The 19,173-nt window shown below is 46.2% G+C and overlaps 1 protein-coding gene across 4 annotated transcripts in view; it reads right to left on the bottom strand.

Moving 5' to 3' along the window:
• Positions 1 to 16,830, bottom strand: part of NME9 (NME/NM23 family member 9) — a 26,980-nt gene extending 10,150 nt beyond the window's left edge. Inside the window, exons 1-5 of one of the 4 annotated variants that reach the window (XM_007107299.1) lie at positions 16,816 to 16,830; positions 16,384 to 16,420; positions 7,679 to 7,736; positions 2,923 to 3,026; positions 1,668 to 1,739 (exon numbers count right to left, since the gene is read on the bottom strand). In XM_007107299.1, coding sequence (XP_007107361.1) covers positions 1,668 to 1,739; positions 2,923 to 3,026; positions 7,679 to 7,736; positions 16,384 to 16,416 — 267 coding nt within the window. In that variant the 5' untranslated portion in view covers positions 16,417 to 16,420; positions 16,816 to 16,830. Of the gene's footprint in view, positions 1 to 1,667; positions 1,740 to 2,922; positions 3,027 to 7,678; positions 7,737 to 10,056; positions 10,115 to 16,383; positions 16,421 to 16,815 lie in introns of those variants that run through there. The other 3 variants (XM_028480692.2, XM_028480792.2, XM_028480734.2) reach the window with 3 other exon arrangements.
• Positions 16,831 to 19,173: the final 2,343 nt, after the last annotated feature.

Raw genomic sequence — 19,173 nt, 5'->3', positions numbered from 1 at the left:
GAGCCTGTGCTCCGCAACGGGAGAGGCCGCAACAGTGAGAGGCCCGCGTACCGCAAAAAAAAAAAAAAAAAAAAAAAAAAGAACATTGCTTTCATGGGGTACTTGGGATCTGGGGCAAGAATTGATCCCCAGCTCCCTCTGGGGTGGTCAGGGAAGACCTCACAGGGGAGGTGGTGTTCCCGGTGAACCCGAGTTCCCCACCTTTGCTTTTTCCGAAGTCTCCCTGCCCGTCACTCATGGAAGCTCACGTGCACTGGGTTCTCCTTCTGTTTCCATCCCACCCTCAGAGGACCACCGCTGTGTGCCTGTGATGAGCTGCCGCACGTTCCCACGCGGCCAGTTATGATTTATGCTTGAATCCCACACACTCCGGGCTCAAGTGAGCAAACCACTGCGGTAATGATCCCATTTCTGCAACTGAGCGCTGATGCCAGTTTGGCGGAGGGCACTTTCATCTCAGTGCTTCCCACCCCTGCTGCCTCCCCCACCAGGTTTCTTCGTAAAACTTCAGTCTCCCTCGCGAAAGCCGAAGCTCAAATAATGTTTCACCATAAGCTTCCAACTTGTAATACTTGCAGTGCCGAGGGTAGGAGCCCAGAGTCTTCCAAACTAAACAACTCTGGCCCCGGTGGGCAGACCCCAGTTTCCCTGACTGTGCTATGAGGGTCTGGACTGGGTCGGGAGGAGAATATCAATCCACTGTCTTCAGGGCCTGGCAGGTGACCTAAACCCAGGAAGCCAGGTGTGAGACAGCAGGCCCCACGTGGATGTCACAGCCAAAGGCAGCCAGATGACCTTTCAAACGCTGAACCACTGGCCGTCATCAATCACCCCTCTCATTTCTGACTTTGTATCAACATATCTTCACATTTTACAATGAAACGAAGGTGAATACAAAGCTTGTCTACCCCACAAAGGAGCGTTCATGTTTGCTCAAAAGTCCCCTCTGCGGAGGTCTCCAAACTCTGCACTGAGAGTGAGACCTCAGTCAAGAGGTTCCCTAGGGACTTCCCTGGTAGCTCAATGGTTAAGAATCCACTTGCCAATGCAGGGGACACAGGTTCGATCCCTAGTCCCGGGAAGATCCCACATGCCGTGGAGCAGCTAAGCCTGTGCGCCACAACTACTGAGCCTGCGCTCTAGAGCCCGTGAGCCACAACTACTGAGCCCACGTGCCACAACTACTGAAGCCTGAGTGCCTAGAGCCCGTGCTCCGCAACAAGAGAAGCCACTGCAGACTTCCCTGGTGGCGCAGTGGTTAAGAGAAGCCACTGCAGTGAGAAGCCCGCACACTGCAATGAAGAGTAGCCCCCGCTCGCCACAACTAGAGAAAGCCTGTGCGCAGCAACAAAGACCCAACGCAGCCAAAAACAAACAAACAAATAAAATAAGAGGTTCACGAACCAGAAAGAGCACAGGCCTCTGAGTGAGTCCTGCTCTGCCCCGGGTACTGCCCTCAGGAAGGCCCCAAGCCCAGAATGACTGCCCAGAGCTCCGCCCATGGGCAGTGCCATGATTAAGGGCATCTGTCCTTGGCCAAAATAATAGAGTCAGGGAGGAAACAGCATTCACTCGCTGGGAGCAGTGCGGCCTCTTGGTGAGAGGCGTCCATCTGAACCCTCGTGATGTGCAGCCGTGGGACAGTTCTGGACTGAAAATGTACTTACTGCATAAAACAGAAAGGTCGGCTCGCACCTCCCTCTGTATTTTTCGAGGACATCAAGACAGTCTGCCTCTGCCTAAAGGAAATAGGCTGTCAGCAGGTCGGGTGCAGGGACAGGATGGCGGGAGAACCGCGCAGGACACACACACCACACCCCCCATACAGAGCACATACACATCCATATCACATGCACACCACACACACACACACACACACACCAAATGCAGATACTCCTCATCCCCCACATACCACACACCACATACATACCACACACCACATACATACCACACATACATACTACCAGCACACACATACTGCTACACATGCACGCACATACATTACGCATAATATACACACATCACACACACGTCACATCCTCCCACATACACACACACACCACACACGTGCACACACATGCATTACATATAACACACACACACACACACACACACACAGTGAGTGTCCTCCCCAGGTGGAGCCCTGGCTTGCTCTCTCTCATGCTTCTCCTTCTAACGCCTTTCTTCAGAATCTTAACAACTGTCAACATACCGGTAAAAAGTGTTGCCAGTGTAGTTTTCTGAGGAATAAAATAAGGAGGCTATGACAGAGCTCCACCACTGACATCCCACATCTGCCCCAAATGGCAACAGCAGAGGAAGGTCCTGAGCTCACCTCCGGGTCTGATAAAGCTCCCCATCCACACCCCTCCTCCGCTCACTCCACAGAAGCCTCACAACCCACTCCCACGGGAGGAGTGCAAGCCCTGGAAGCCCAGCTTCTCGAGAGTTAACGTAAGGGAGAGTCTCGCCTGTGTTCACTGTCTCTGAGCCTCAACCCATGCAGCTCATCCAGTGTCTCTTGCATGCTTCTCTGGAAGTGATTCCCATTTCCATACACTGACCTGAGTAAACGTTTGCTGAAAGTTCCCCTTTTAGGAGCAAGGATAGAAATCTTAAACCCTGTGCTCTGGAAGTGAAACTTCAGGGTTCACAGTGTCCACGAGCCAAGAGGGAGTGTTAGCCTTAAAGTGGCCGCACGCCTTCCCGGCTCCAGCATCAGGGGCAGCCGAGCCCACGGGGACTGTCGCGAGGCAGGGCGGGGAGGAGGCTTCCTCTCTAGAGAAACTGGTATCAGCAAAAAATCCACAACGGATGCCTTGTCGATGATCTGAAGAAGGCCCCTCAAACTTCCTGTTCCTGTTCTTAAATTTTTAAGTTTTTTTACAAGTTGTGGGACATTGTGCTGAGAGAGGACCTTACTAATGCAAAATGCAGAAGGTCCAGGCCGACCTCGATCCTCATCTTCTGGAAGAGGCTCACCACGGGCTTGCAGGGGCCGCACCAGCCTTGGTAGACGTCGACCACTGTGTGGAACCAAGAAGCAGGAGCGCTCAGCGGGCACCAGCGCCCAGCACGTCGCGCAAAATTGATACCTGCACATTTCCAACCCCCTCCGATGGACATCTGTTTGCAGGGATATTTATTTCATGGTTAAAGAGATTTATTATCCCAGCAGATTATGAGCGAGTGTGGAAACACAGCTTTCCCTCATGAACTCAGTGTTCCGAATTCTAAGCACAATGAAGTGAGTATGGTGGAAAATCACTTACTTAACATGGATCCTTTGCCTTAAGGAATTTTCAGCTACATTCAGGATCAGGCCTAGCACAGAGAAGCCCTCAGTACATATTTGAAATGGACTGAAACTATCTCTTCTAAAAGGAAGAGGTCACTGTTGGTGACCTATCAGCATGCAATCAACTCTTAGCTACTTTGGTAATAAACATAGCATTAACCTTTCCTCCTGATGCATTGGAAGCCACTTGCTTTGGGTAAAGGAGAGTTTTATCTTTAAAACTTTACTTTATCAAATCAACATTATTCTCCTGGAAAGTGAACCTGAGAGAGACCTAGGTGGAAACTGGGGTGCCTTTTTCTGCTTTGGTCCCAGTCTCTGAAGTGTGGTGGGACTGGGTGTGAGGGACCCTCTTGTCTGATTGCACTAGACCCCGAGGCCTGTAAGAAGCTAAGCAGTGAAGCCAACACATGTGCATTGGATACACACCAGACCTGCCCAGCCCAGTCAGACACAGCAAGTAAGTGCTATATGGTGATGGACCGGTGGTCACATTTTAAGGAAGGATGTCTCCCTAAAGACCTCGGCACTCAGAGTTCATGCCTGATCCACACAGGGGGTGTTTCTGTTCTGCAGTTCGAGTGCATCCTCATGGGGAGAGAGTGTGAACACTGCTTATAAACTATCAGCCCTGCCAGTTTTAATAGCATGCAATTTGCGATTTTACTTTTTGAAGATTCACATTTCAAAATTTTCACGTCATATGAGAACTGTTAATAAGCCATGATATAAATTATCTTTTTTTTTTTTTTTTTTGGCCATGCCACACTGCTTGAGGGATCTTAGTTCCCTGATCAGAGATTGAACCCGGGTCCTCAGCAGTGAACGATCAGAGTCCTAACCACTGTACCGCCAGGGAATTCCCTAAATTATCATTATTAAAATTAGCATAGAGTCTGGCAGCACTGTCTTAACGCTGTACTGTAGGACTCAGGGGAGGAGGCTTCACAGTGGAGAGACGACTTACATTGGGCATTGTGGAAATGCCAGGCTTGGATGGGCAGAGAGGGAGGCCATGGTGGGAAGCATGGTGGGGGAGTCCAGGGGCCCCTGTGGTTGGGTTGATCAGTGGAGGAGTGGGGAATGTGGGTCTGAGGAGTTCCATCCTGATTTACTAGGCAACGAGGGTTCACAGTAAGTTTTAGAAAGGAGAGAGAGTTAATATTTACTGAGCTACGAGAGGGCATCTGCACTTTGCTCTTCTCTCAAAAAATCCAGCAAGATAGGTATCATTATCCTGCCATAGAAATGAGGAATGAAATAACCAACCCAAGGTAAAAAAAATAAATAAATAAAAATTCTCAAGCAGCAGACCTGAGTTTTGGACCGAGGTTTGTCTGATGCCACAGCCCGGGCTCTTTCAATGACTCCGGGAAAGAAGATGCATGCATTCAAGAGTATGGGTTAGTTCAGCCAAGCAACATAGTTTTGCAGAGAAAGTGAGAGCCAGGCTGGGTTTAAGAGGGACGAGAAAGCCAGACACAGGGGTGGTTGTTTTGAGGGAGGGGAGAAACGAAGGAATCCCTGAGACTTTGAAAATGTAGTGGAAAGACTGGGGGTGGCAGTCCTGTAGGTGTGAGAGGGACCACCTTTGAGCCCGGCAGAGAGAAAGAACTGGGTGGAGGCAGGGAGAGAGCATCTGGGGAGGGAGGAAGGTGAACTAGATCCCAGACATGTTGCATTTCCAGTACCGACCAGAGAGTCTAGGGCAAATAGCCCCAAAGTCAGCCAGACACCACCAGGGGCAAGAGAGAAGGATCTGGTCCTCCTCAACATCCAGGTGGAGGATAAAGCTTCTTTGAGGCTCCTTTGAGGACAACAGCTTCACAGTTGAGGGATTTGGAGATTTCACTAGACCACAGGAAAGGGAGAGAAAGGCATTTGGGTGACTCCAGGAAAAAATCCTTGAAGAATTAGAGGACCCTGTATCCAGGCCCACCAAGGAGAACAGGTAAGCCCCGGCAGGAAAAAATTGGGACCCAATTAGCTGCCAATCTCTATGCAGGGTTTGCATTGCTAGGTCAGCCTAGTCATTTGTACCAGTTTCCCATCTCCTCTTGCACTCCCTGGCTCTACGAGGAGTGGTGGGGACAAAGGCACACTTCCCACGGTTGTGGGAGAGAGGTGGCTGAAGACAGGAGAGGAAGTTATGAAGAGATTGACTCTGAAAGGCAGGAAGCAGAACGAGAAGGAAGGAAAGGAATGGCAGAGAAAATGAAAAGGGAGGGGGTGTGTGTGTAAATCTGAATAGACTTTCGCATGTTTGAAGGCAGATGGAAGTGAGCCAGCAGAAGGCCAGAGTTCCAAGATGGTGGCTGACCTTGGAAGCAAATCTCTGCTGGTTCTAGAAAGAGGGAAGAGCCTGAGTTCCTGGCGACTGCTTGATGAGGAGGGGCAGACGAGCCCCTGCTGCCTTAGGTCCACACAGTTCCCTCGTGTTGTGCTTCGAGCAGGACTCGACAAAGTCCACACTCAATAGATTAGGGTGCCTGGAACGTGGCAAATCCTCCAAAGATGAGGAGCTGGTGGCTTTCTTACTGTTGTTAAAGAAATGGAAGTCATGGTGGTTTTGCCCTGGAGCCATGTTCCGGTTGCACACAAGGCACATGGACAACAAACATAGTTAAGACCTGGCACCATCAACAAAGCCTTGTAATCCCTCAAGTAGTAGAGTGTGGCCAGACTCACACCCACATCCTGGATCAATGCAACCGCATTTATTAAGAACCCACTCGGCCCGGGCCTGGACACGTCTACTCCTGATGGAAATGAAAAAGACAATGTCCCTGTGCTAGAGTCTGGGGGAAGGCATGGAATGCCTACCTACCTTCACAGGGGCCACACCAGGTTGGGTGTGTGCTGGGGGTTGAGACAGAGTCCCACCCCAAATGCCCTAGAGACGCCAGGCGGAAGTGAGCACACAGAGGTTCAGGAAAGATTTCATGCAAGGAGGCTGCTTTAGAACTGCTTGGGAATGAGAAAGGTTTCTACAGGTTGTGCGGGGGGGGGGTCATGATATTTCAGGTAGTAGGAACAACGTGGATACAAGTGAAGAAGTGGGGAAACTTGTGGCATGTTCGGGAAACAGGTTGGAGCCGAGGACAAACCTCAGGGGACAGTGGGTGAAGGGGCTGGAGGGATGGGGGAGGGGGGCTTGAGTGCTGAAGTCATGGGTGCAGGGGTGGTGATGGAGAGAGATGAGAGCAGATACCAGCTGACCGAGCAGATGTATTTATAGAGAGAACTAAGCAGACACAGAAATGGAGCCCAGAGATCTCTAGAGGAAAAGAAGCAGAGAAAGGAAGAGTTGGGGAGCAGCTGTGCTGGGCAGCCTCTAAGGTGCCGCCAGTGAGCCCTGCCTCCTGGGATTCAAGCCTTTGTGTAATCTTCTGCCTTTGAGTGCAGGCTCCACCCAGTGCTTCTAATGAATAGAACAGGGCAAACAGAACAGGGCAAAAACAATGGGATGTTACTTTGCAGATTAGGTTACAAAAAGGCTGTGACTTTCCTATCTCTCCCTCTCTCTCTCTCTTTTCCTCCCTCCCTGAACCCTGCTTTGGGGGAAGAAAGAAGCTACCATGTGTGAGTAGCCTTATGGAGAAATTGACGGCAAGAAACTGATGTCTCTGGTAAACAGCTAGGAAGGACCTAGGTCCTGCCAATCGCCACAGGAATGGGCTTGGAAGTGACCTTCTAAGATCTGCCAAAGCCAAATGACTGAGCTTGGAAGTAAATCTGACTCAGTTGATCCTTGACATTCTCTGTGTGACTCCTTAGCTGCAGCCTTGTGAGAGACTCCAAGTCAAAGGCACCCAGCTAAGCAACCCCTGGATTCTGGATCCACAGAAACCGTGGGATAATAAATGTTTAGTGTTATAAGGCACTACGTTTGGGGGTAAATTGTTGCTCAGCAATAGATAATTGATACAAGGAGGACAGGGACAAGGAGGCCCAGTGACAGTGGCTTTGCCGTTTCCTAATGACTGTGCAGCCCCTGGTTCCACTTGCTTGGGTTGCCTGTCTCTCCTTCCAGCACTTGAGTTCTGAGAGATCCCGTATTCCTTTCAGTACCTTCCCCTTTTGTGCCTCAGGTAATTAGAAGAGGTTTCTGTTGCTTAACACCAAACAAGCCCTGAGTATGACTAACCATAATCTAAAACAAGGGAACCCTGCTATCCGGCAGTACTGACAAGTTTCCTGAACTGAACTCACAGATGTTCCAGTCAGATATGTATATAAACACAAAGAAATTACCTGGTTCTTTATTTATGAAACTCGAGGTTATAGGAAAATGATGCTCTTTGCAGTTTTCTCTTCATGGTTCAATATGTCATTTGGCAGTTTTGAAAAGGATGGGTCTAAAAAATTATCTTACATTACCAGTTAGTCCTTTGGAACTGAGCATTTCCTCCCAAAGTTCCTGGGTACTGATGTTGACCTAGCATCAAAGAGAAACAAACGCTGTATTACTGAGGGTGCCGATGGGGAGACAATTTTATGTATTCATTTGCTCCAGATATCTACCTATTGTTCTCTCTCGCTCTTGCTCTCTCTCTCAATGAAATACTTACAAATACAGCTCAAGCTGTCATCTTTCCCCAATCCTCTCTTCTCTTTTCTCTCTCCTCCTGCCTCCACCCCCAAGAATAACCACTATCCTAAGAAAATCTCATTTAAAATTTTTTTTAACTTGTTACTTGTCCAAAAACACTATATAAAATTGTTTCGGGGCTTCCCTGGTGGCGCAGTGGTTGAGAGTCCGCCTGCTGATTCAGGGGACGCGGGTTCGTGCCCCGGTCCGGGAAGATCCCACATGCCGCGGAGCGGCTGGGCCCGTGAGCCGTGGCCGCTGGGCCTGCGCGTCCGGAGCCTGTGCTCCGCAACGGGAGAGGCCACAACAGTGAGAGGCCCGCGTACCGCAAAAAAAAAAAAAAATAGTTCATGATTTAAAGGAAAATAGTGCAGCCCCACCCCAGTGCCTGTGTTCAAATACCAGCTCTGCCAGTAACCTCAAAGGACGATGCTGGGGGCAAGTCACACATCCTCCCTTGACCCCAATTTCCTCATCTCCAAAGTGGAGATGACTAGCGCCCTCCTCCAAAGCTCTCGGGAGGGTTAAGTGATTTGGATGCGCTGTCTGGAGGGCCATGCACGGTTTGAGACAAGCCTATTCGTGCTCCGGCAGAGCCACCTTGAGAGCCTGCGCCGATGGCTTGGTCCATGGGGCTCCACCTCCCTCGGGAGTCTAACTCACTTCTTTTTAAGGAGCGTCCACTCTGTGCCAAGCCTGCGCAGGACACTGGGGACAAGCAGATGAGGGACACATCGTCCCAGCCTGGCAGATGCTTGGGAATGAGAAAGGTTTCTACAGGTTGTGCGGGGGGGGGGTCATGATATTTCAGGTAGTAGGAACAACGTGGATACAAGTGAAGAAGTGGGGAAACTTGTGGCATGTTCGGGAAACAGGTTGGAGCCGAGGACAAACCTCAGGGGACAGTGGGTGAAGGGGCTGGAGGGATGGGGGAGGGGGGCTTGAGTGCTGAAGTCATGGGTGCAGGGGTGGTGATGGAGAGAGATGAGAGCAGATACCAGCTGACCGAGCAGATGTATTTATAGAGAGAACTAAGCAGACACAGAAATGGAGCCCAGAGATCTCTAGAGGAAAAGAAGCAGAGAAAGGAAGAGTTGGGGAGCAGCTGTGCTGGGCAGCCTCTAAGGTGCCGCCAGTGAGCCCTGCCTCCTGGGATTCAAGCCTTTGTGTAATCTTCTGCCTTTGAGTGCAGGCTCCACCCAGTGCTTCTAATGAATAGAACAGGGCAAACAGAACAGGGCAAAAACAATGGGATGTTACTTTGCAGATTAGGTTACAAAAAGGCTGTGACTTTCCTATCTCTCCCTCTCTCTCTCTCTTTTCCTCCCTCCCTGAACCCTGCTTTGGGGGAAGAAAGAAGCTACCATGTGTGAGTAGCCTTATGGAGAAATTGACGGCAAGAAACTGATGTCTCTGGTAAACAGCTAGGAAGGACCTAGGTCCTGCCAATCGCCACAGGAATGGGCTTGGAAGTGACCTTCTAAGATCTGCCAAAGCCAAATGACTGAGCTTGGAAGTAAATCTGACTCAGTTGATCCTTGACATTCTCTGTGTGACTCCTTAGCTGCAGCCTTGTGAGAGACTCCAAGTCAAAGGCACCCAGCTAAGCAACCCCTGGATTCTGGATCCACAGAAACCGTGGGATAATAAATGTTTAGTGTTATAAGGCACTACGTTTGGGGGTAAATTGTTGCTCAGCAATAGATAATTGATACAAGGAGGACAGGGACAAGGAGGCCCAGTGACAGTGGCTTTGCCGTTTCCTAATGACTGTGCAGCCCCTGGTTCCACTTGCTTGGGTTGCCTGTCTCTCCTTCCAGCACTTGAGTTCTGAGAGATCCCGTATTCCTTTCAGTACCTTCCCCTTTTGTGCCTCAGGTAATTAGAAGAGGTTTCTGTTGCTTAACACCAAACAAGCCCTGAGTATGACTAACCATAATCTAAAACAAGGGAACCCTGCTATCCGGCAGTACTGACAAGTTTCCTGAACTGAACTCACAGATGTTCCAGTCAGATATGTATATAAACACAAAGAAATTACCTGGTTCTTTATTTATGAAACTCGAGGTTATAGGAAAATGATGCTCTTTGCAGTTTTCTCTTCATGGTTCAATATGTCATTTGGCAGTTTTGAAAAGGATGGGTCTAAAAAATTATCTTACATTACCAGTTAGTCCTTTGGAACTGAGCATTTCCTCCCAAAGTTCCTGGGTACTGATGTTGACCTAGCATCAAAGAGAAACAAACGCTGTATTACTGAGGGTGCCGATGGGGAGACAATTTTATGTATTCATTTGCTCCAGATATCTACCTATTGTTCTCTCTCGCTCTTGCTCTCTCTCTCAATGAAATACTTACAAATACAGCTCAAGCTGTCATCTTTCCCCAATCCTCTCTTCTCTTTTCTCTCTCCTCCTGCCTCCACCCCCAAGAATAACCACTATCCTAAGAAAATCTCATTTAAAATTTTTTTTAACTTGTTACTTGTCCAAAAACACTATATAAAATTGTTTCGGGGCTTCCCTGGTGGCGCAGTGGTTGAGAGTCCGCCTGCTGATTCAGGGGACGCGGGTTCGTGCCCCGGTCCGGGAAGATCCCACATGCCGCGGAGCGGCTGGGCCCGTGAGCCGTGGCCGCTGGGCCTGCGCGTCCGGAGCCTGTGCTCCGCAACGGGAGAGGCCACAACAGTGAGAGGCCCGCGTACCGCAAAAAAAAAAAAAAATAGTTCATGATTTAAAGGAAAATAGTGCAGCCCCACCCCAGTGCCTGTGTTCAAATACCAGCTCTGCCAGTAACCTCAAAGGACGATGCTGGGGGCAAGTCACACATCCTCCCTTGACCCCAATTTCCTCATCTCCAAAGTGGAGATGACTAGCGCCCTCCTCCAAAGCTCTCGGGAGGGTTAAGTGATTTGGATGCGCTGTCTGGAGGGCCATACTCCTATCACAATTCAGAACACTCCATCTCCCAGAAAGTTCCCTCCTTTCTCCTCCAGGTCACTCCGCACTCCTCATCCCAGGGAAACACTCATCTGCTCTCCGTCGTCATAAGTTCATTTTGCCTATTCTAGAACTTCATATAAGTGAAATAGTACAGCATGTCTTATTTTGCACTGGCCTCTTTTGCTCAGCATATTTTGGGGGTTCATCTGTGTAGTTGTGTGTCAGTGGTTTGTTCATTTTTATTCCTGAGCATGTTCCATAGTATGACAACATCACAAACTGCTTGATAGAGAGTTTGGGGCTCTTATGAATAAAGACTTAGGAACATTCTTGTTCAGTCTTTTTGTGTTCATGTTCTCATTTGTCTTTGGTAGGTAAATACCTAGGAATTAAATTGCTGGGACATAGGGTAAGTATCTATTCAGTTTAATAGGAAACTGCCAGTGCTTTTCCTAAAGTGCTTGAACCATTTTCAACTCCCATCAGCAAAGTATAAGAGCTCTGATTGCTCCACATTCTCACCAAAATTTGGTGCTGTCAGGCTTTGAAATTTTAGCCACGCTAATGGTGATATAGTGGTATCTCAGTGTGGCTTTCATTTCATTTCCCTGATGACTAATGGTATTGAGCACTATTTAATGGGCTTATCAGCCACTTGTATATCTTCTTTGAGAAGTGTCCATTGATCTGTCCATTTTCTTAAATTGGATTATTGACCAATTTAAAGTATATTATTAGATTATATATACTTTTGGTGGGGGACAAGTTCTTGTCAGAAATATGTATTATAAAAAATTTCTCTCCAAGTTTGAGGTTGGCCTATTAATTTCCTTAACAGTTTTTGTTGAGCAGACGTTTTTAATATTGATGAAGTCAAATTGATCAAATTTTAGTTTTATGGTTAAGGCTACTATGTCCTTCTTAGGAAACCTTTCCTCAAAGTCATAAAGATGCTCTCCTATTTTCTTCTGGAAGCTTTATAATTTAGGCTTTCACATTTAAGCCTGTGAGCCATTTGAAATTAATTTTTGTCTACGTTGTGAGGGAAGGATTGGGGTTAATTTTTTTTTCATGTGTAGGTATAGTTGTTTCTGCAAAAGTTGCTGAAAAAAATTTATTTCCCTATTAAATTGCTTTGGCACCTTTGTTGAAAACCAATTGATTGCATAAGTATGGGTTTATTTTGCACTCTATTCTGTTTTATTGACCTATTTATTCTTATGCCAGTACTATACTATTTTGATTACTGTAGCTTTATGACAAGTCTTGGAATCAGGCCGTGTAAGGCTTCCATATGTGTTTTTCTTTTTCAAGATTATTTTGGCTATTCTAGCTCCTTTACATTTTCATATACATTTCAGAACCAGCTTGTCAAATTCTGCAATTATTTTAATTGGGATTGCATTGAATCTATGGATCGATTTGGGATAAAACTGAAATCTTAACAAGACTGAGTCTTCCAGTACATGAACATAATGTTTCTTCACATTTATTAAATAGTCCTTAATTTTTCACAGCAACATTTCATAGTTTTTGGTGTGTATGTTTTGCACATCTTTTGTTAAATATATCCCAACATCTACATCCTAAGTAATTAACAGTTGCATTTATTGCCATTTCTTCACATTTTTCTCTTATCTATCTACAAAGTATTTTGGTTTATATCAGAAATGAGAATCAAAGAAATACATATTATAAATAGTACATTATTAATTGTGTACATTTAAAAAAAATATCTTTCCTTTTATTCATTTTTTTGGGGGGGGTTAATTTATTTTATTTATTTTTGGCCACGTTGGGTCTTTGTTGCTGCACGTGGGCTTTCTCTAGTTGCAGCGAGCGGGGGCTTCTCACTGCAGTGGTTTCTCTTGCTGCAGAGCATGGGCTCTAGGCGCATGGGCTTCAGTAGTTGTGGCTCGTGGGCTCTCGAGCGCAGGCTCAGTAGTTGTGGCACACGGGCTTAGTTGCTCCGCGGCATGTGGGATCTTCCTGGACCAGGGCCTGAACCCGTATCCCCTGCGTCGGCAGGCGGATTCTCAACCACTGCGCCACCAGGGAAGCCCCAATAGTGTACATTTTTGTATAATGTTTTTATTTGGAAACAATTTCAAACTTACAGAAAATTTGCAAGTACAGTGTAAATAACTTTTTCTTGAACTATTTGAAAGTAAATTACTAACCTGATTTCCCGTTATCCCCGAACACATTATTCAACATAACCACAGTACAATCATCAAAGTCAAGAAATAAACACTGATATATTATTACTATCTAATCCCCAGAGCCCATTCAAGTTTTACCAATCATCCCAATAATGTCCTGAATAGCAAAGGATCTAAACAGAATCATGTGCTGGATATATTTGTCAAGTCTCTTTAGTCTGTCTTAGTCTGTAACAGTTCTTCAGCTGTTCTTTGATTTTCATGACCTTGATACTTGTGAAGACTACAGGAGGGTTATATTGTAGAATGCCCCTCAGTTTGGGTGTGTTTGGTGTTTCCTCCTGATTAGAAGCAGGCTGTGCATCTTTAGATTGGTTGGAATGGTTGAATTGGTTAGAACTGATTGGATTAGTTGGAACTGATTGGGATTAGTTGACACTAGTTGGATTGGTTGGAATTAGTTGGATTGGTTAGAACTGGTTGGATTAGTTGGAACTGGTTGGATTGGCTGGAATTAGTTGGATTGGCTAGAACTGGTTGGGATTGGTCGGAACTGGTTGGCTTTGTTGGAACTGGTTGGATTGGTTGGAATTGGTTGGATCGGAATTAGTTGGATCAGTTGGAACTGGTTGGATCGGTTGGATTGGTTGGAACTGGTTGGATTGCTTGGAATTAGTTGGATTGGTTGGAACTGGTTGGATTAGTTGGAACTGGTTGGATTGGCTGGAATTGGTTGGATTGGTTAGAACTGGTTGGGATTGGTCAGAACTGGCTGGATTGGTTGGAGTGTCAGAATCAGAAGAATGTTCTCTCATTGCATCCTATCAGGTGACACACACTGTTGATCTGCCCCCTTACTCATGATGTTCACTTTGATCACTTGATTAAGGTGGTCTGTCAGGCTTCTGCACTGTGAAATTATTCTCTTTCCCTTTGTAATTAATAAGTTTTTGTGGAGAGCTGCTTTGAAAATATATAAATTAAAAGACCATGACAATTACCACTCATTGTTAACACAGGTATGCTAAGGTGTTCGTCCCTTTAAAAGGGCTGGAAACATGTAACATCTGCAAATCCTCTATTAAAGATCCATCTTTCTGGGCTTCCCTGGTGGCGCAGTGGTTGAGAGTCCGCCTGCCGATGCAGGGAACACGGGTTCGTGCCCCGGTCCGGGAGGATCCCACGTGCCGCGGAGCGGCTGGTCGCGTGAGCCGTGGCCGCTGAGCCTGCGCGTCCGGAGCCTGCGCTCCGCAACGGGAGAGGCCACAACAGTGAGAGGACCGTGTACCGCAAAAAAAAAAAAAAAAAAAAAAATCCATCTTTCTAAATAATTCATGCTTCCATACATTTTTTGTTTCTATGGAAAAAAAAGAAAGAAAAAACAGAAAAGTCTTCATGACGCCTTACATGCCGTAAGAGAGTTGGACTGGTCTCATCCTGAGCCCACAACTATAGTCCTGAGGAAGATGAAAGAATTCAGGAGTCCTCACCCTCTCTCCTATAACAGTCACTTTCAGAGACTCAAATGTCAGTCAGTGGCAACTCTCTGTGGTGCCCCCCCATCATGGACTGAGCCACACCAGGGCCAGGACTCTGGACAGTTGAAGAATCTGACCCCTAGGAGCAGTGCAGAAACAGAGAGGTATGGGAAATATCGGGACCTCAAGAAGTCCTACATGAGGTAGAGAATGAATGGAGAATGTGTGGCACCTTTTGACCACACTGTCTCTTGATATCCTGCAATTCCTGTCTCAGTCACAGAAGGAACCCTAAATAGTCTTACCCAGAGAGAGAACAGGGTTCCTGGGTTGGCAGACCCTAGAGCACTGCTTTCAAGGAGTTGACCTGGTAGACAGGCAACGCTTACACAGATGCCTCAGTGCATAGCCACCCCAACCTCAGCAAATGGGAGCACTTCCTTTGAGGACCGCAATGAACTCAGAGCTCTGGGGAACACGCGTGGAAAAAAAATTGGTGAAAAATGTTATTACTCTCCAAGGGTTACTATAAAGTATAGACACAAGAAAAGACAGTCATATGGGGCAAAAATCTTAGAGCCACGACAGACAGCATTCAGACCAGCCTGGAAATGTCTAACGGAGTCTCGTCATAACAACTCTGCTGGTTATGTATTATAAAGAACATGGAGGCTCAGAGAGGTTGAGGGAATCATTCACAGCAATAAGTGGTAGGACCAGGTGCTTAGAATTGATTTACAGACAGAGGAAAAGTTTTATAACTCTAGAGTACTAGAATATCAATGCTGGAAGGCCCTTAGGGATAATTCACCCAACATCCTCATTCCACAGATGAGCAAGCTATAGCCCAGAGAGGTTATGTGATTTATCCAAAGTCCCAGAGTTGGCTAAGAGAAGAGGTAAGAACTACATCAAGTCTTCGACTTCCAGTCCGAAGATCTTCCCTTCCCCCACCGCCCGCCCCTCACCCCCTGCACACTATCCTCAGCCTGATGTAGCTTTCTCCCTTTTAAAAATCACTAGGCTTTTGAAATTCACATGTAAAGTGCTGGTGCCACAGAGAACAATAAAGAAGAAATCAGATGCCTCAAGACCACTGCCGCTCTATTCTCCAGGAAGTGCCTAGAGCCTGAGCACGTACCCTGATGGACTGAACTGACTATGAGACATTTTAAAGTTTGCTTTCAAAGGTATCCATATTATACATCATCCAGATGATCTTATGATAAAGCCCTCCCTTCCGCTGCCAGGACCCATGCCTGCATCACTTTAGAATCAACCACCACTTACTGTCCAGGACCAGGGAATAAAAGAGCAGACCCTGGCTTATGGAGTCACTTATCACAGGCACAAATGAAGTTAAGGCACTCTATAATGAAAGTGTAGCGCACAAAATATCAAAACATATTTCTTGAATAAGCGAATGATTTTAGAGAGTAGTGGTGGGAGAACTGGGTCTGCAGAGAGGGCATAGTTACAGACACATGGCCAAACTCAAAAGAACCGGTACCATATTCTCTCAGCAAGCCACAATTACACTTCAACAAAAAAAGATGTCAACATCGAATTATACTGATTCATATTTTCTTGTTTCTCTTTTTTTAGTTTTACGTTAATTCATGTTTGAGTTTTATGGTTGCATAAGCACTATAAGCATAAACAGCTTACACCCAAGTTTATGTGTGTTTATATTTAAGTGCACAAAAAATTTGTCATCACTAGAGGTCCAAGATAAGGTTTTTTTTTTTTCCCTTTAAGATGGAAAGGTACACTATTCAAGTTTGAGAACGCTGTCTGTCACATACTACTGGCAAACAATATCATTTTTATACTCCACTTCCCGCTCCACACCATCCTCCTCGCCCCCCAACCCCAGTCAAGTGCTGGAAGGAAGCTCCTCTTTGAGGCTTACCTGCAGGGCAGTTTCCTTCTTCTTGCTCCCCATGGCACTGCAAAGAAGACAGAAGCTCTGTTACTGACAGAACGTTGCGCTGAGACCCTCCTTCAGACAAAGCCCCCCCGCCCCTTTAAGTTAGAGTGGCAGCAAATAAACGCAATGATGCAAAATGAACACCCCACGGGAGAAGCAGAGCTTGTGGCCCACGGGCTCATGGCTCGCCGGAAGATTTTCTGCGGATTTGCGGAGCCCCTTCCCCGCCCCGGAGCTGGCCAAGGGGTACGCGCAGAGGCCGGAGTACGGGCTCCCGGACCACGCAGCCCGTCAGGCATCCGAGGGCCTGCCGAGGAATTCGGATGGAAAAAGTCTACAGAACCCTGCTATCCCTACTGTTCCAATTTATTCCTGGGAAACTGAGTCACTGCAAACAGATACACGGTCCTCAACCTGCAGCGAGAGTTTCCAACAAAATTTGCTGCGACGCAGCCACGGTCGTCATGGCAACACAGCGCTGGCCTAAAGCGGCCAAGAAATAAACAGTACACTCAAGCCACGCCTACTCTGAGCCCAGCGGAAAGGCAGGAGGGTGTCCCGCCCCTTGCTGTCAGAATTGGTCTGTAGGAACACTTTCATTGGCTGAACAGTTTGTCCCTGTCTGGACATTTGAACCCACCAAGCAAAGACCCGGTGCATCCATGTACTGTAGAGTTGCATCCTCGAATCCCTGCATCCCCTCTGTCCCACCAGGACTGGCATGCAGCTTTTCTATTGCTACTTAATACATGCCGGGCAGGGGTGGCTCCAGGTTTTGAGGGATCGGAAGAGGTTCCCTTTAAGACAAAGAATACAAAATTACAAATTCAAAATTAAGTATGAAAGTCAAGTGGAGCAAATAGAAAACAAGTACAAACCTGGTGTAAATGATCTACACCAATTAAAAGACGGAAATTGTCAATGGATAAAAAAAAAAGGCCCAACTGTATGTTGTCTACAAGAAATCCACTTTAAATATAAAGACACAGGTTTAAAAGTTTAAAAACAGACACTTAAAAGTAAGGTAAAGGGGTGGAGAAAGCTATGCCATGCTAACACTAATCAGAAGAAAGCTGGAGTAGCTATATTAATTTCAGGCAAAGCAGATTTCAGAACAAGGAAATTTATCAGGGATAAAGAGAGGATATTACATAATGTTAAAGGGATCAGTTCTCCAGGAAGACATAACAATACTTACTGTGTATGCACCTAACAACAGAGCATCCAAATATGAGGCAAAAACTGTTTGAACTGCCAAGAAAAAATAGATAAACCCGCTATTATAATTGAAGACTTCAACACCACGTCTTTAGGAATGAGTAGATCCAGCAGGCAGATAATGAGCAAGGATATAGTTTAACTGAGGAAACAGCATCAGCCAACCTGACCTAATTGATGTCTATAAAATACTTCCTCTAAACAGCAGAATACAGATTCTTCTCAAGTTCACATGGAACATTCACCAACATAGGCCACATGCCAGGTCATAAAAATACCCTAACAATTTAAAAGAATAGAAATCATACAGAGTATGTCCTCAGACCACAATGGAATTAAACTAGAAATCAATAATAACTGGTGAAAGACATCTAAAAGAGTTATATAAATGGAGAGATATTCCATGTTTGTGGAGAGGAAGAATCATATTTTTAGATGTGATCTATAGATTAAACACAGTTTCAGTCAAAAGCCCAGCAAGCTATTTTGTAGATAGCTGATTCTAGACTTTTTGTGAAACGATAAGAGACAAAGAATAGTCAACACAACAGTGAAGAATAACAAAGTTGGAGAACTGACACGATCGGACTTCAAGACTTACCATTAAGCTACAATAAGCAAGACAGCATTTTAGTGAAAGAATAGATACATAGATCAATGGAATAGAATAAAAAGTGCAGAAAAAGACCTGTACAAATGTAGTCAACTGATCTTTGACAAAGGGGCAAAGGAAAGTGATTGTAGAAAGAATAGTCTTTTCAAAAAATGGTGCTGGAATAATTGGACATCCATTTGCAAAAAAAAAACTGGACATAGACCTTACACTTTTCACAAAAATTGACTCAAAATGGATCATAAACATAAATATAAAATGGAAAACCATAAAACTTGAAAAGAAAACATAGGAGAAAATCTAGGTGAACTTGGGTTTGGCAATGACTTTTTAAGACACAACATCAAAAGAGTGATCCATGAAAGAAAAAATTTGTAAGTTAGACTTTATTAAAATTAAAAACTTGTGCTCTTCAAAAGACTGTTAAGAGAATGGAAAAACAAGGGAGAAAATATTTGCAAAACACGTATCTGATAAAGGACTTGTATCCAAAATATACAAAACTCAACAATACGAAAACAACCCAGGCTTCCCTGGTGGTGCAGTGGTTAAGAATCCGCCAGCCAATGCAGGGGACACAGCTTCGAGCCCTGGTCCGGGAAGATCCCACATGCCACGGAGCAACTAAGCCCCTGCGCCACAACTACTGAAGCCTGCATGCCTGCGCTCCGCAGCAAGAGAAGCCACCACAATGAGAAACCCGCGCATCGCGACAAAGAGTAGCCCCCGCTCACCGCAACTGGAGAAAGCCCTTGCCCAGCAACGAAGACCCAACACAGCCAAAAATAAATAAATTAAACAAATATATTTATTTTTTAAAAAAGAAAACAACCCGGGCTTCCCTGGTGGCGCTGTGGTTGAGAGTCCGCCTGCCGATGCAGGCGACACGGGTTCGTGCCCCGGTCCGGGAAGATCCCACATGCCGCGGAGCGGCTGGGCCC

Source organism: Physeter macrocephalus, chromosome 1 (assembly GCF_002837175.3).
Source record: "Physeter macrocephalus isolate SW-GA chromosome 1, ASM283717v5, whole genome shotgun sequence".
Classification (NCBI taxonomy): domain Eukaryota; kingdom Metazoa; phylum Chordata; class Mammalia; order Artiodactyla; family Physeteridae; genus Physeter; species Physeter macrocephalus.
This window is presented reverse-complemented; position numbering and strand designations above follow the sequence as displayed.